Source organism: Lepidochelys kempii, chromosome 3, assembly GCF_965140265.1.
Source record: "Lepidochelys kempii isolate rLepKem1 chromosome 3, rLepKem1.hap2, whole genome shotgun sequence".
NCBI classification, from domain to species: Eukaryota; Metazoa; Chordata; order Testudines; family Cheloniidae; genus Lepidochelys; species Lepidochelys kempii.
Window position 1 is genome coordinate 131,595,412 of NC_133258.1, and position 14,679 is coordinate 131,610,090.

At 41.8% G+C, this 14,679-nt stretch overlaps 1 protein-coding gene across 15 annotated transcripts in view; it reads left to right on the top strand.

Annotated features, from left to right (window-relative positions):
- DISC1 (DISC1 scaffold protein) overlaps positions 1–14,679 on the top strand; it is a 382,434-nt gene that overhangs the window by 118,123 nt on the left and 249,632 nt on the right. For all 15 annotated transcript variants that reach the window (XR_012158151.1, XR_012158148.1, XR_012158149.1 and 12 more), the window contains one exon: positions 11,899–12,046. Coding sequence is in view for 10 of the 15 variants with exons in the window: in XM_073338073.1 (XP_073194174.1) it covers positions 11,899–12,046 (148 nt within the window). In the remaining 5 variants the exon portion in view is untranslated. The remainder of the gene's footprint in view (positions 1–11,898; positions 12,047–14,679) is intronic.

Sequence of the window (14,679 nt, forward strand, 5' to 3'; positions counted from 1 at the left end):
CAGGATGGGTTGTCTGGAAGCTGAACAAAGGGAAGCTGTGAGTCTGAGGCTGTCTGCTCTCTTAGGGTATGTCTACACTTCAATTAGACACCTGCAGCTGGCCTGTGCCAGCTGGCTTAGGCTCGCGGGGCTGTTTAATCACAGTGTAGATGTTTGGGCTCAGGCTGCAGCCCATGCTCTCAGACTCTTCCACCTCGCAGGATCCTACAGCCCGGGCACCAGCCTGAGCCTGAGTGTCTACACCGCAGTTAAACAGCTCTGTAGCCCAAGCTCCGCGTGCCCGAGTCAGGTGACATAGGCCAGCCACAGATGTTTTGTTGCAGTGTAGACATACCCTTAGAGGGAAGGGAACTGAGTGGTGAGTGAGGGGGTGGTAGTAAGGGCAGGAGCAGAGATAGTGGCAGGATTCCTGTTGTAAAGGACAGAGAGAGACTGGAGCTGAATTTCTTTAATCCCTGTCTCTCAGCACTGACTTCAGGAAATGGGCAGGAAAATAGGAAAACCAACACACTTGAGTTTACACATATTAGTGCATCCCTAAATGACTGGGTCAGGGGTCTCATTAAATGAATGAGAAAAATGATTCCTTTCAAGGCTTTAAAAATACATTTGTCAGCTGTGTTGCTTGTAGCTGCTTCAGACTGTCCACCAATGTGGACCCCTGCCAATTGTAAAGGATAATTGTTACTACCTGTGTTCTTCTGTGTCGTCAGTAATAAAGGCACAGTAATGCCCTCATTCTCAGAAAAGAGGAGCTTGTGTTCAGTCCAGCATTATAATGTCTGAAGCTCATCTGGAAATGATCCATCTGACCAGCCTAATACCACAAAGAATCCTCAAACAGTACTTTCTTTGTCTATCTGCAGTGGCCCAAGCACAGTGTCTTTATCCTAGTCATCAACAAAGTCTCTCAGTTGCCCAGGAAATAACACTCATTCAAGATATACTCTTTAATGAAAGGTTTCAGAGTAGCAGCCGTGTTAGTCTGTATACGCACAAAGAAAAGGAGTACTAGTGGCACCTTAGAGACTAACCAATTTATTTGAGCATGAGCTTTCGTGAGCTACAGCTCACTTCATTGGATGTATTCGGTGGAAGTGAGCTGTAGCTCACAAAAGCTTATGCTCAAATAAATTGGTTATTCTCTAAGTTGCCACTAGTACTCCTTTTCTTTTTTCTTTAATGAAAGCCACCTCACTGTTGAGTCTTCCCTCTGTTAGTGTTGGATTGCGTGCAGATCTGGGGAGAAAGAGGTGTTTGATCCTCTTATATAGAATATTTTGCTTGATTGTGAGTGTTTTGGAGAAGCTTGTTATGGTTGTCTTTTGTTAAAATGGAACCGATGGTTTATTTTTAGGGAGAATATTTAGATCTCAGTTTGTTGTCTGAGCCTGTAGCACATTTACCTCATGCCCTTAGGGGTAGTGTAGCCAGCTGTGGGAGGATCATAGCAAAGGGTTGCACAGCATTGTTTGCATGTTGGCTGGAGCTAAGTATTGGGTCTAGAATATTTTAAACAAAATTTACATTATTTTGGTGATGGTTGATATAAAGCACTCAGGGCTAAAGTCTTTTGCCTTAATCCTTCTTAAGATTTTATTGTGGCATCTGTTGAGGGCAATTGCATTAAAATGCTTCCATCCCTTCTCAGTTTATTGTTCCTTCAGTTGTAAACAGCACACAATCCATAGGATGGTGTGGCAATAAAAGGTCAGTTCTTTATTCTAACATAAAACTACTATAAGAAAACTGTCCACAGAACGAATGATTATGAAACAACATACACATTTTGGCCCTACTGCTTTCAGCTGAACGCTGAGGCAGTTGCTTCAGTATCTTTAAGATGCTCAAGAGCCAGCGTCTCAATTTCCCAATCTAGGGCACTTGACTGCAGTGCTATGCCTCACCAACTCTGTTTTTTGGGAACTAGAAAATGTAACAAGTTAGAGCACGTGGTCACAAGATTATCATTTTCCAAGTTCCAATTGATAGGAGTTTTAAATGCCATTGGGTGAAAGGGACATTTTCAGTGACATCAGGAGCCAGCAAAGTTGTAGTCCTCTTGTTCTCGAAATCCATAGGATTTGATATTGCCTTCATAGTCAGAAATCCAGCAGTATTGAAAACAAGACATTACTTTGCCTGTGATATTTGAGATACCATTCTCTTCTCCATGCTTTCAGTATATTTAATCACTAGACTTATACAGGTTTTGGATTCAGAAAAGGAGGTATTTATGGGTTTGATTCTTCTTTACTTGTTTTAAATATAGTATTGACAACCTCAAGTGCACAAAAATCATGAATCAGGCACCAAAATATCCTGTGATTCTCTTAAAAATCATTACATTTTAGAAAATCAATTTGGCGTTATTTTTCTCTGCCTTCTGGTTTTTCAGCATTTGGGGTATGTTTTTAAGCTTTTCTCTGCAACCTTGAGGACTAGAAACGTGCTATTTTAAAAATGAAAGTTGGGATTTTTATATAATCATGTGGCTCCAAGACTGATGGAGCATGTATCATGGCAACAATATCATGGCAACAATATAACACCAATGGCTTTAATTGATTTTTTCCCCTCTGATTCTCACCAGTGTAAGTGATAGGGCAAATTGAGGCAGGTGAGTTTAGCAAAGTCTTAGTTGAGGACAGATGACTTTCCACTTTGATTATCTTATGCCCTGTTTTGCACAAAGATCTTCCAATTTATCCTCTAATGAGGTCTGGAAATGATTTGTTCTGACATGCAGGGCCTCAGTTTACTGCCAGTGAACTTTCTATCTTCGGTGATGACGGTGTCTGTGAAGCAGATGGTAGAGCATAAATTCATGGTTGTACTGTAAAGCAATCATTTCCCCCCAGCTTTGTTTGATCATTTTCAGCTTATTATTGCAATACTGGAAAGACCCTGAGTGAATTCCAGAGCTTGTTGATGAATTGGGGAGTTAAGGTAAAAGCACAAACTCTCAAATATTTAAATAAATAAATTCCAAATAAAGGTCAGAGATAATGCCTCTGTTTCCTAAACACTATTCTGCATCAAAATAACGGTCATTATAACCTGTAGCTTGCTTTCCAGCTTTAAACAATTTCCCAGTTGGTTACCTAATGTAATAGCAAGGTAAACAGTTCATTTACTTCTGTTTTTAAATGAAGCAACTTTGAAGTACTTAAGATGCAATTTCAAAGCATCAGTATATAAAGTATAAGGTAGCAATTGCTTTTTACCAGCCATCAGCTAAACTATTTGCTTTAGTTTTGGCTTGCATCACTGCAGGAATTGATACTTATGCTCAGTATAAACAATTACAATTAATAACTAAGCATAGTACTTGGCTGCTATGTACATTGCATATAGTTACATTTCCTAAGTGGTGCCTTTTGCTGATAGGGAAGAAAAGATGCATTTTTGCTGTTTGTATTTTGCTGCTTAATAAACTGATGGATAGGCTGTTTTTTGTTTTTTTTTTTAAAAAGAGTTCCTTAAAAAGGTTGATTAGAGAAGACTGCAGGATTATAGTGACTAACACAGAAAGGATAAAAGATCTTTTGGTTTTGAGAGAGGAGTAGCAGATGAGGCCAGCAATATTTTTACAAAACACCATCAGAACAAAGTATTTTGAAATGTCTGGTAGTAGAAATTAATTGAATGCCATGTACACTTGCAAGTATGAAACACAATGCATCTGAGAATTAATGAAAGAGAGAGAATAAATTGGCCTTTGAATTCCTTCATCTGTATTTCTTCCAAAAATAACCTCTATGGCATCCTGAGGTCTAAGATGGTAAGTGCAGGCTGGTGAAACAACGTGACGCAGGGTTAGCCAGTCATGTAACGGAACAACAGTTAAAGCATTGGAATGTAACAATGTTTTGCTTGATCAGCTCAAGGTTTCTAACCCATAACTCTAGGTTAGACAATAGCCTCTCCCTGCCTGTTCCTAAAACAGTTGGTTTTTATATCCCACCCCCTGAAGCACCTGTGTAAGCCTGAGTTGTTTTACTCCTCATTTGCCATGATAGTGTCTCTGTACCCTGTCATACTTACTCATTAAAATGGTCTCATTTTTTCATGCACGTTTGAAAAGACAAAGGATGCCAAGCACTGAACAAAATCATTTGGGGCCTATCACACTAAGCACCCCTATATTCAGACCCTGCACACCACTGTAATAATGTCTGTACAAAATATGCATTGTGGGGTATCATTTGAAAACTAATAACTCACTGATCAATAATATCAAAATGAAATGTATGTAGTGACATTATATGTAAAGATATGAATTCCCCCTGTATGGGAGAGATTCCAGAAGATTGGAAAAGGTCAAATATCATGCCCATCTATAAAAAGGGAAATAAGGACAACCCGGGGAATTACAAACCAGTCAGCTTAACTTCTGTACCCGGAAAGATAATGGAGCAAATAATTAAGCAATCAATCATATGACCTTCTCATAAACAAACTAGGGAAAAACAACCCAGGTGGAGCTACTATAAGGTGGGTGCATAACTGGTTGGAAAACTGTTCCCAGAGAGTAGTTATCAGTAGTTCAGAGTCATGCTTGAAGGGCATAACAAGTGGGGTCCCACAGGGATCAGTTCTAGGTCCTGTTCAATACCTTCATCAATGATTTAGATAATGGCATAGAGAATACACTTAAAAGTTTGCGGATGATACCTGGCTGGGAGGGGTCACAAGTGCTTTGGAGGATAGGATTATAATGCAAAATGATCTGGACAAACTGGAGAAATGGTCTGAAGTAAATAGGATGGAATTGAATAAGGACAAATGCAAAGTACTCCACTGAGGAAGGAACAATCAGTTGCACACATACAAAATGGGAAATCACTGCCGAGGAAGGAGTACTGCGGAAAGGGATCTGGAGGTCATAGTGGACCATAAGTTAAATGAGTCAACAGTGTAACACCATTCTAGGATGTATTAGCAGGAGTTCTGTAAGCAAAACACGAGAAGTAATTCTTCTGCTCTACTCCATGCTGATTAGGCCTCAGTTGGAGCATTGTGTCCAGTTCTGGGTGCCACATTTCAGGAAAGATGTGGACAAATTGGAGAAAATCCAGAGAACAGCATCAAAAATGATTAAAGGTCTAGAAAATGTGACCCATGAGGGAAGATTGAAAAAATTGGGGTTTTTTTTAGTCTGGAAAAGAGAGGACTGAGAGTGGGGACATAACAGTTTTCAAGTACATAAAAGGTTGTTACAAGGAGGAGGGAGAAGAATTGTTCTTAACCTCTGAGGCTAGGACAAGAAGCATTGGGCTTAAATTGCAGCAAGGGAGGTTTAGGTTGGATATTAGGAAAAAATTCCTAACTGTCAGGGTGGTTAAGCACTGGAATAAATTGCCTGGAGAGGTTGTGGAATCTCCATTATTGGAGATTTTTAAGAGCAGTTTAGACAAACACCTGTCAGGGATGGTCTAGATAAGACCTAGTCCTGCCATGCGTGCAGGGGACTGGACTAGATGACCTCTCGAGGTCCCTTCCGGTCCCATGATTCTATGATGATTTTAGCACATGTTCAAAACCAGACAGCCCTGCCTAGGCAAAAGTTGTTAAAACAGGCCTGTCCTAAATCAAGGAATGTGTGTTCATCTCAATTTATGTATAAGTAGTAAATAGAACAGCAGGAATGGCAGGAAACAGAACAATTTGGAATTCAGCAAACACAAGTGGGGGAAGAAAGAGCATGGAGCCTCCTTCACCGCCAGACTCCATGTCGCCTTCTTTACTGCTTGAATAAACTTTACTTTTGAAGGGTAACTCCACTTTGAAGGTTCACTAGACTATAAAAGAGAGGGGCAGAGAACCCCAAGTTAACTCTAAGAAGACAAAGGCACCGACACCTTTGGGCCTCTGGGAGAGATCCTAACCAAGGAAAGGGTCAGTCACAATCTTGTTGGAAGACTGTGGGTGAGACAAGCATCTTCAACAAAGCCTTGAACCAAAACTTGCAAGATTAAGTTTTAGACTTTTAGATGTGTGTTTTCACTTTTATTTGCTTGTAACTATTGTTAATTTTATTTCATATCCTTGAATTCCCTTAAAATCCTACCTTCTTTTGTTAATATTCCTGTTTTATCTTTAATCTAAACCAACTCAGTGTTTTGTTTAACTGAAATGTTTGGTAAATTCAGTTAAGGTAGCAAATTGTTGAATATTGATTCCTTACAGGGGCAATGGACCTATAATATCTGAACCATCCAGGAGAGGGCTGGACAGTGCAGAACACGTGTTTTGGGAAAATCTGGGACTGGGAGTTTGTTGGGGCCAACCTTTGAAGGATACAGCACAACCCTCCCAATTGGGTGTCAGGCCCACTTTATGGGCTGTTGGGCAGGTTGGCATGGCCTCAGTGCCCTCCTTCGGGTATTGTGCACCCCAGAGATGCATGGTGAGGGCACTTCATCACAGGGAATGCAATACTGAGTTACCTGTGAGCAGGAGGGTTTCTCTGTGAATCCTGCACTCCTGTGTAAGGGCCAGTCACAATCTGGTTCCGTTTTTATGGCTAGATTACTATACTGCATATCACTGTTAAAATTAAAGTTTGGTATTGAAATTTCACATAAAATGCAATTGTTAGCGGCTTATTGGGCCTAAGTATTAGGTTAAGAATCTCATCTGGCCCACAGAGCTCTTCGTCCTGCTGAGTTAGAGAAAATGAGCACCATGAAGGTGGGTCTTTTAGAGGAGTCCTTAAAAAAAAATCAAGGTCCTGTGTGCGCGGTGAGACCATTACAGGTCCCATGGCACTAGTAAGAGTTAGCCATGATGTCTTTGCCCAAAACTTCCCTTCCCCTTAAGTTCTGGATTGATCTATGTGCCAGTTGGTTGCTGTCCTCCACTTCAATAAGCAGCGTATAAAGAAAAGTGATCCTGACCATTGGAACAGAAGCCACTTGAGTCAGTGGATACCCTATTATACAGGCAGGTAGTATAATATTTTGTAACCCTGATCCAACTCATGTGGGTGAGGCCAGAAAATAATGGTCAGTTTCTTACCAGCACTTTTGTGTAAGAGCTTTCGTTATGGCAATCACCATCAATTTGGGTTTGATTCCCTGTATATTGAGACTATATTTTATACAGGAAATGTTTCTCAAACTCTTTGACATCCTGAGTGTCATGACACTGGCCAGAATCACTCTTCCTATCAATGAAGGGATCTTAGAACCAGCCAGAGTGCTATGATGAACCCCAGCCACTCTTTTTCCCACCTCCAAGTATGTGAAAAAATGGTGTCAGGTGATGCCGAAAGGCTTCAAACACTTTTATGCCCACCCAAATCCAGGGTCCTTGGTCATCTCTGCAATGCAAGAGAAATCAAAGTTCACTAAAGGTGCTCCTAAGGACAAGCATACTAAGATGTTACATCTGTATGGATGAAAGGTATATTCATCTGCCTCATTGCACCCAAGTTGGTGAACTGCCAAGTACAATTATCTCATGTGGGGGAGGGTTGTCCCCTTCCTTTTGAAAATCCCACAGGATTGTGGGGATGAAATGAAAGAGAACATCATGGGGGGCAAATGATTGTGATAACTCATTGCAGGCAGCCATGGATGCCTCTTACTCAGCCTCAAGGCCAATGGTCACAGCCTTCTCTATGAACTAGGCCTTGTGGCTCCAGGCATCAGGCATACCATACGAAGCATGATAGAGCACTTGGCCTTCAAGAGAATGGTGCTTGTCAGCCAGAATCAGATTAAGTGCTGTATTTCTCCAAGGACTCAAGGGCTGCATTATGGTCCCTGGGAACTTAGAATCATAGAATATCAGGGTTGGAAGGGACCTCAGGAGGTCATTGAGTCCAACCCCCTGCTCAAAAGCAGGACCCATCCCCAATTAAATCATCCCAGCCAGGGCTTTGTCAAGCCTGACCTTAAAAACTGCTAAGGAAGGAGATTCCACCACCTCCCTAGGCAACGCATTCCAGTGTTTCACCACCCTCCTAGTGAAAAAGTTTTTCCTAATATCCAACCTAAACCTACCCCACTGCAACTTGAGACCATTACTCCTTGTCCTGTCCTCTTCCACCACTGAGAATAGTCTAGAACCATCCTCTCTGGAACCACCTCTCAGGTAGTTGAAAGCAGCTATCAAATCCCCCCTCATTCTTCTCTTCCGCAGACTAAACAATCCCAGTTCCCTCAGCCTCTCCTCATAAGTCATGTGTTCCAGACCCCTAATCATTTTTGTTGCCCTTCGCTGGACTCTTTCCAATTTATCCACATCCTTCTTGTAGTGTGGGGCCCAAAACTGGACACAGTACTCCAGATGAGGCCTCACCAATGTCAAATAGAGGGGGACGATCATGTTCCTCGATCTGCTCGCTATGCCCCTACTTATACATCCCAAAATGCCATTGGCATTCTTGGCAACAAGGGCACACTGCTGACTCATATCCAGCTTCTCGTCCACTGTCACCCCTAGGTCCTTTTCCGCAGAACTGCTGCCTAGCCATTCGGTCCCTAGTCTGTAGCTGTGCATTGGGTTCTTCCGTCCTAAGTGCAGGACCCTGCACTTATCCTTATTGAACCTCATCAGATTTCTTTTGGCCCAATCCTCCAATTTGTCTAAGTCCCTCTGTATCCTATCCGTGCCCTCCAGCGTATCTACCACTCCTCCCAGTTTAGTATCATCCGCAAATTTGCCGAGAGTGCAATCCACACCATCCTCCAGATCATTTATGAAGATATTGAACAAAAACTTACACCTTAGCTCTCTGTGGAAAGCCTTACAAATATCAACCCCAGAAAAGGCAAAGTATGCCGCCTTATTCTCAGGCCCAACACTCAGAATACCAGCAAAGGGAGAAACTAGATGCTCCAGTGATGTCTGTCTTCCATCTTCTGAACCAGCCTGGCTCCTCCTGAGGCAGCAGATTTGATGGGAGTGTTGAGAGCCACAATGGAGCCATCTGAAACCTCCCTGTGATGGGATATACAAATCCCACATTGGGTCTGAAGTGGTTAAAAGAGAATACGGGGCCCAGGGATCTCCTTTCCTCTAGGTCTGCTGAGCATGCTCTGACTGGATGAGTGGGTTAAAAGGAGCTGAGCAGTCAGGCAGAGGGTGATGGACAGGCTGCTGGGAGATGAGCCTTCTCCGAGAAGCCAGACAGAAGGCTGAGTCTGACAGGGGATCATGGGCTGGGTAAGGCCCACAGGTAGTGCCTTCTCCAATCCCCGCCCCCTTTAAGAACAAGCAGGTCCTGTAGAGCTCTGCTTATTTGGGCTTTTCTTGGGTTTGTCTACACTGCAGTTATACACCCGCAGCTGGCCTGTGTCAGCTGACTCAGGCTTGCAGGACTTGGGCTACAGGGCTGTAAAATTGCAGTGTGGACGTTCGGGCTCAGGCTCTGGGACTGATCCTGTGAGAAGAGAGGGTTCTATAACTCGGGCTCCAGCTCGAGCCTGAATGTCTGCACTGCACTTTTACAGCCCACAGCCCAAGACAGCAGACATGGGCCAGCCATGGATGTTTAATTGTAGTGTAGACATACCCTCAGTTAAATTATTGACACTGTGGAGGAGCACATGGTTTGGACAGAGACATCCATTAGGGGAGGATCTATGAATAGGGATTCTCTATATCTTAGTAAGGAGGAGAGGATGGAAGATGGTAAAGTACAGGTAGGATCTGATGAAAAACAGTCGAATGAAGAAGAGTTGCTGTGGATGCTCGACTCTGCCCTTCCTTTGGTTGTACACACCCTGTTCCCAGCAAGCTACAGCACAGAGCTGAACTCCATGCTATGCAAGGTATTGCACACCTGTCGCTCTCCCTCTGGCATCATGCCCCCACACTTGTGCAGTAAGCTCTTTGGGGCAAGGATTGTCTCCTATGGCAGTGGTTTTCAAATCATGGGTTGCGACCCAGAAGTGAGTCGCAGAATGGAAGGGACTGGGTCACGGTGGCTCTGGTTAGCATTGCCGACTAGGCCATTAAAAGTCCTGTCGGCGGTGCTGCCTTGCTAAGGTAGGCTAGTCCCTACCTGTTCCGACACTGCATTGTGTCCCGGAAGTAGCCAGCAGCAGGTCTGGTTCCTAGGCGGGGGGGCCACGGGCTCTGCACACTGCCCCAGCCCTAAGCACTGGCTCTGCACTCCCATTGGCTGGGGTGGAGGTGGTGCCTGCGAGTGAGAGTCGGACCTGCTGCAGGCTGGAAGCCTGCTTCTGCACCTGGGCTGTGCTGCTGACCGGGAGCTGCTGGAAGTAAGCCCTGAGCCCCAACCCCACACCCCAATCCCTGGCCCCAGCCCTGAGCCCCCCCAAACCTGGAGCCCCCTCCTGTACCCCAAACCTCTCAACCCTGGCCCCATCCCAGAGCCTGCACCCTCAGCCCAGAGACCTGATTCCTGCCCCAGCCCACAGCCCCCTCCCACACACTGAACCCCTCATTCCTGGCCCCACCCTGCAGCCATCACCCCTGCACCCCAATCCTCTGCCTCAGCCCTGAGCCACTCCCACACCCCAAACCCCTCATCCCCAGCTCCATTGGATTGTGGGCATCAGCAGTTTTCTTCAAGTGGGTCGCCAGAAAAAGAGTTTGAAAACCCTATCCTACGATGTATTTGCATGGTGCCTAGCACAATGGGGCCTCAATCTTGTTTGGGGCCTCAAGGCACAACAGTAATACAATAATACAAATAAATAATACTTGGCAACATTAGGCTCCCTCATCTCAACACAAGCAGAAACTAACTCAATAAAATCTTAGATTATCATAAGAACACATATATTTCACTAAAATGAAAAAATGTAAACTGATAATCTAGTTTAGAAAGACATTGAAACTAGTTAGTAGAAAAGCATGCCCAGATTGCTATGATTCTGGAAACAAATTATTGCTTTCAGAATAAGAGAGGGAGAGGAAAGCAAATTACCAAAATATTCAAAAAAGAACAATGGTAGGCAGAAAGTGTGGAAATTTAAAGATTTCTCTATTTGTGCAGTAGTTCAAAGTTTTCAGAGCAGGGTAAAGAATCATTATGGATGTTCAAGTGATTGAATTCTTTTGTTCATATGAATCTGCCAGTGTATTTTCCAAAACATCTTGGGATAGAAAATAAACATTCTAAAAATCAATTATTTATCTTTGGGCTGTCCACCTGTTTTCTGCATAGGAAAGAACACAAAATAAAAATTAATTAAAATGTTTTTTTCTAATAAAGTTAGAGCAGTTATAAAATGAAAGTGCTCTCTCAGTACCACTGTTATTTTTATTTGAAATTTACAGTATAACACATTTGCTGGATTCATAAACTAGAAATAAATTCACTGAAAATCTAATATAATGTCTAGGGGTTTGAGTGTTTGTTGCTACATATGCATTTTCTATTTAAATTTAGGTCTGAATTTATTAACTAAAATATCATAGGGTATTCTTTGGTTCTCTTTATGTAGTCCTAACATAGGTCTTTAAAACCAAGAAGATCTCAAGGTCAGATTCAGACTGACTTATACACATGCAGCTATCACTCTAACAAATTTGTTTAAAACTGGAGCAGCAGAGGATAGGAATTCTTATAGAAGTTGACCAGTTTAGCATAATTTCTCTAGGAATACTGTATGGTTGCAAATCATAGGCTAAAACTTCCAAGCCTCACCGATTTAAAATTCCCAATTGAGGCCTGCAGGCTCAGTTTTGTATATCAACAGAAGTAAATAGTTTGACATTGTAGATGTCTCTGATGTTATCCAGTTACAATCTGAGTAATTTGGAGCAAAACACTCTGACTTACTTTATTAAAAAGGGAAGCGTTTGCTACAGCATGTTGTTGATCTTTTCTTGATGAGCACCCAACTTTTTCTTTCAAGAAAAACGTAACCCTATTTGTTCAGTAATATCAACTTTTTGTACTTCTGTGTTTAGCTGATACATTTAGAAGGAAACTAGAAGAACTGGAGCGAGAGAAGAATTCTTCAAAATTTCAGCTTCCTTCAAGGCATCCTTCAATTATCAGCTTCTTGGACAGATTCAGTGCACAAGTTCAAGCAGCGTTGTTCTGGGCTGCAGATCGGTAAGTTCACTGGAGCATTATGACGTGGAACTATATTTCTGTTTTTCTTGAAGTACTGGGTATAAGTTATGGCTAGATTTTTAATTTTTAAACAAAAAGTGAATGCTTTGGAGCACTGATACTATACCTTTTAAGAATACAATAATAATATTTCAGTCCCATTTATGTCATTTTTCCTTTTCTCCAGGTCTTTGAAAATTGTCATATTAGAGCCTGAGCCTGAATGAATGAAGTCAATTTGACTTTTACCACTGATTTCAATGAGAACAGGCTTGAACCCTTGTACAGCAACTTAAACATATAGCAGCAAGGCAGCCTGAGCTACATCTCCCTGTGGAACTAAACCCAGTTCCCTTTTGGGGAGATGAAAAAACATTTAACTATAAAGTGTGTAAATCACTTCTGCCCTGGATTCTCCTGCCAGCTTGGGAATCACTTTTATTCATTATTAGTTAAGGACTAGCAATATGCTGAGCACTGTGCAGTTCACAAAAATAGTCCGTCTCTCCCGCTAGAGCTAGCAACTTGCAAGACAGAGAGAATCCGAGATGCACCAGATGACCCTGGGGAAGTAATTAACCCCCTCCCCCCCAATTTTTTTTTCTCATTTGTGTTTGAGTCTCTTTTCTTTCACACTACTGAGTGGCTTAATTACAAATAAGGAGGTTCTTTCTTAGGTATTTATTAGTTATGGCGTTAATGTGGGAAATCTTGTTTTCTGACAACTCACAGTGATAAAGATCTTGGTGTGATATTTGATCTATGCATACTTGTGTTGACTTACATAAGTGCTAGATAAAATACATATAGACAATGGGACTTCACTAAACAGATATTCTATTGTTTTTTTTTTTTAAATTTGGTTTAGCCCTTGTTCATTGTATGTATAAAGTAATGTGATTTGTTTTGAAATACACTCCATAAGGATTACCTCTTGTGGTCTCATATGGTAGAAGAGAGCGATTTTGTCAATTGTATGGGTGACAGAACCATGAATCAAAGTACAGGATAAAAGATACTTAAATGCTGTATCAAGAGGTGCCTTTCATATTATTTGTAATAAATTATTCTTGTATTTCGAGAGAGACTGTCAACTTGAATGATTGGAAACTGATTAATTTTAAGAAATTTGTTTTCTGATGGGGCATCCTCTAAATTGTATGTCCTGAGTATTATAAAAAAAATGTTCATGACAGTTTTTCTGTTCCCCTGCTGAAGACTAGAAGCATCTTTTGTGCAGGTGTGAGAGCAACAGTACCAACCACAGTCAGACCCAGTTCTTGCTTTTCACCCTTGTCTCTGTGCACACGACTCTCTGCTGTTTTTTTCAGATTCATCTTGGCTATTGCTTTTATTGTTAAACACCTTTTTTTCACTTGTGGTCTTTTGCATTTGACAGCACTTTGTATATAGTTTCTCTGTTTTGCTAATAGAACATACTCTTCTCCAGGCTCTGCAAGAAGGTGTTTAAAAATCTTTAAAATAAAAAAATAGGTACAGTAATATTTTAAATAGGGCTAGCTTGAAAAAAATCTGTTTTGTGAAAAATGTTGAAGTTTTGAGACTTGTTCCACAGTGGAATAAAATCGAGGTCTTTTGAATTATTCATGAACAAAAGAAAAAAAGAGAGAAAGAGAACGAGAGAGAAACACACAACCCAGAGCAGCCGTAGCTTGCTGGTTAGGGATGTGGGAGACCCCGGTTAAACCACCTAGATCTCCCATATCCCAGGTGAGTGCCCTAACCACCAAACTATTGGCTATTCTGGGGTTAGTTGGTCGTTTGGTCAATCAGTCTATCTGGTTTTGACACGAAATTCCAGACTGGATCAGAGAAAACTTTTCTACAAAAATTGAATCAGAATTAATATATTTCTGTGAAAATTTTAGGTTTTGACAAATTCACATTTTCTGATGTAAGTTTTTGGGTTAAAAAAAAATCCTGGCTGGCACTAGCTTTAAGTTTCCTCTCCACAGCTGTTTTTAACAGCCTTGTTTCTGCTGCATATAGCCGAGTTGTCATCACTACCACATTGAACACTTGTATCTTAGTTATCACACATACATCCTGCTGCTCAAACAGAGCCTCTGAAGACACTGAAATGCCACTGATGCAAGACTGATCTCATGTGTGACTTCTTTGGATATAGAACATCCTGCTGTCAATTGTCTATCCAGAAAACTATTCACCCATTCAACGTCATTGCCATCTACATGCTGTGCCTGTACATTGTTCATTTCCATTTTATAGCTTTGGTTTTATTACCATTGATCTTAAGTCCCTCAGATTTTGCAGTTTTCCACAGCTCTTCCAGCACTAGCTGTAGTTGGTCTGTAGTTTCTCCAAGTAAGGCAACATCATCCCCTAATGATGAATATTTAAACTTCATACCTTCTACTTGGCTTCAGTCACCTTTATCATCACATAGTCTATTTGAACATTAAATAATGTAGGTGAGAGAACGCATCCCTGGTGTACTCCTTTTCCAACTTAAACGAATCTATAATATAACCGTAGATCCTCACACAGCTAAACGTACTGTGCTACAGTTTCTCCACTCGGCACACCAAGGCTTGAGGCTCCCCAGACTGACATAATAGTATGCACAGTACTCACCAATGCACTAAGTCAAA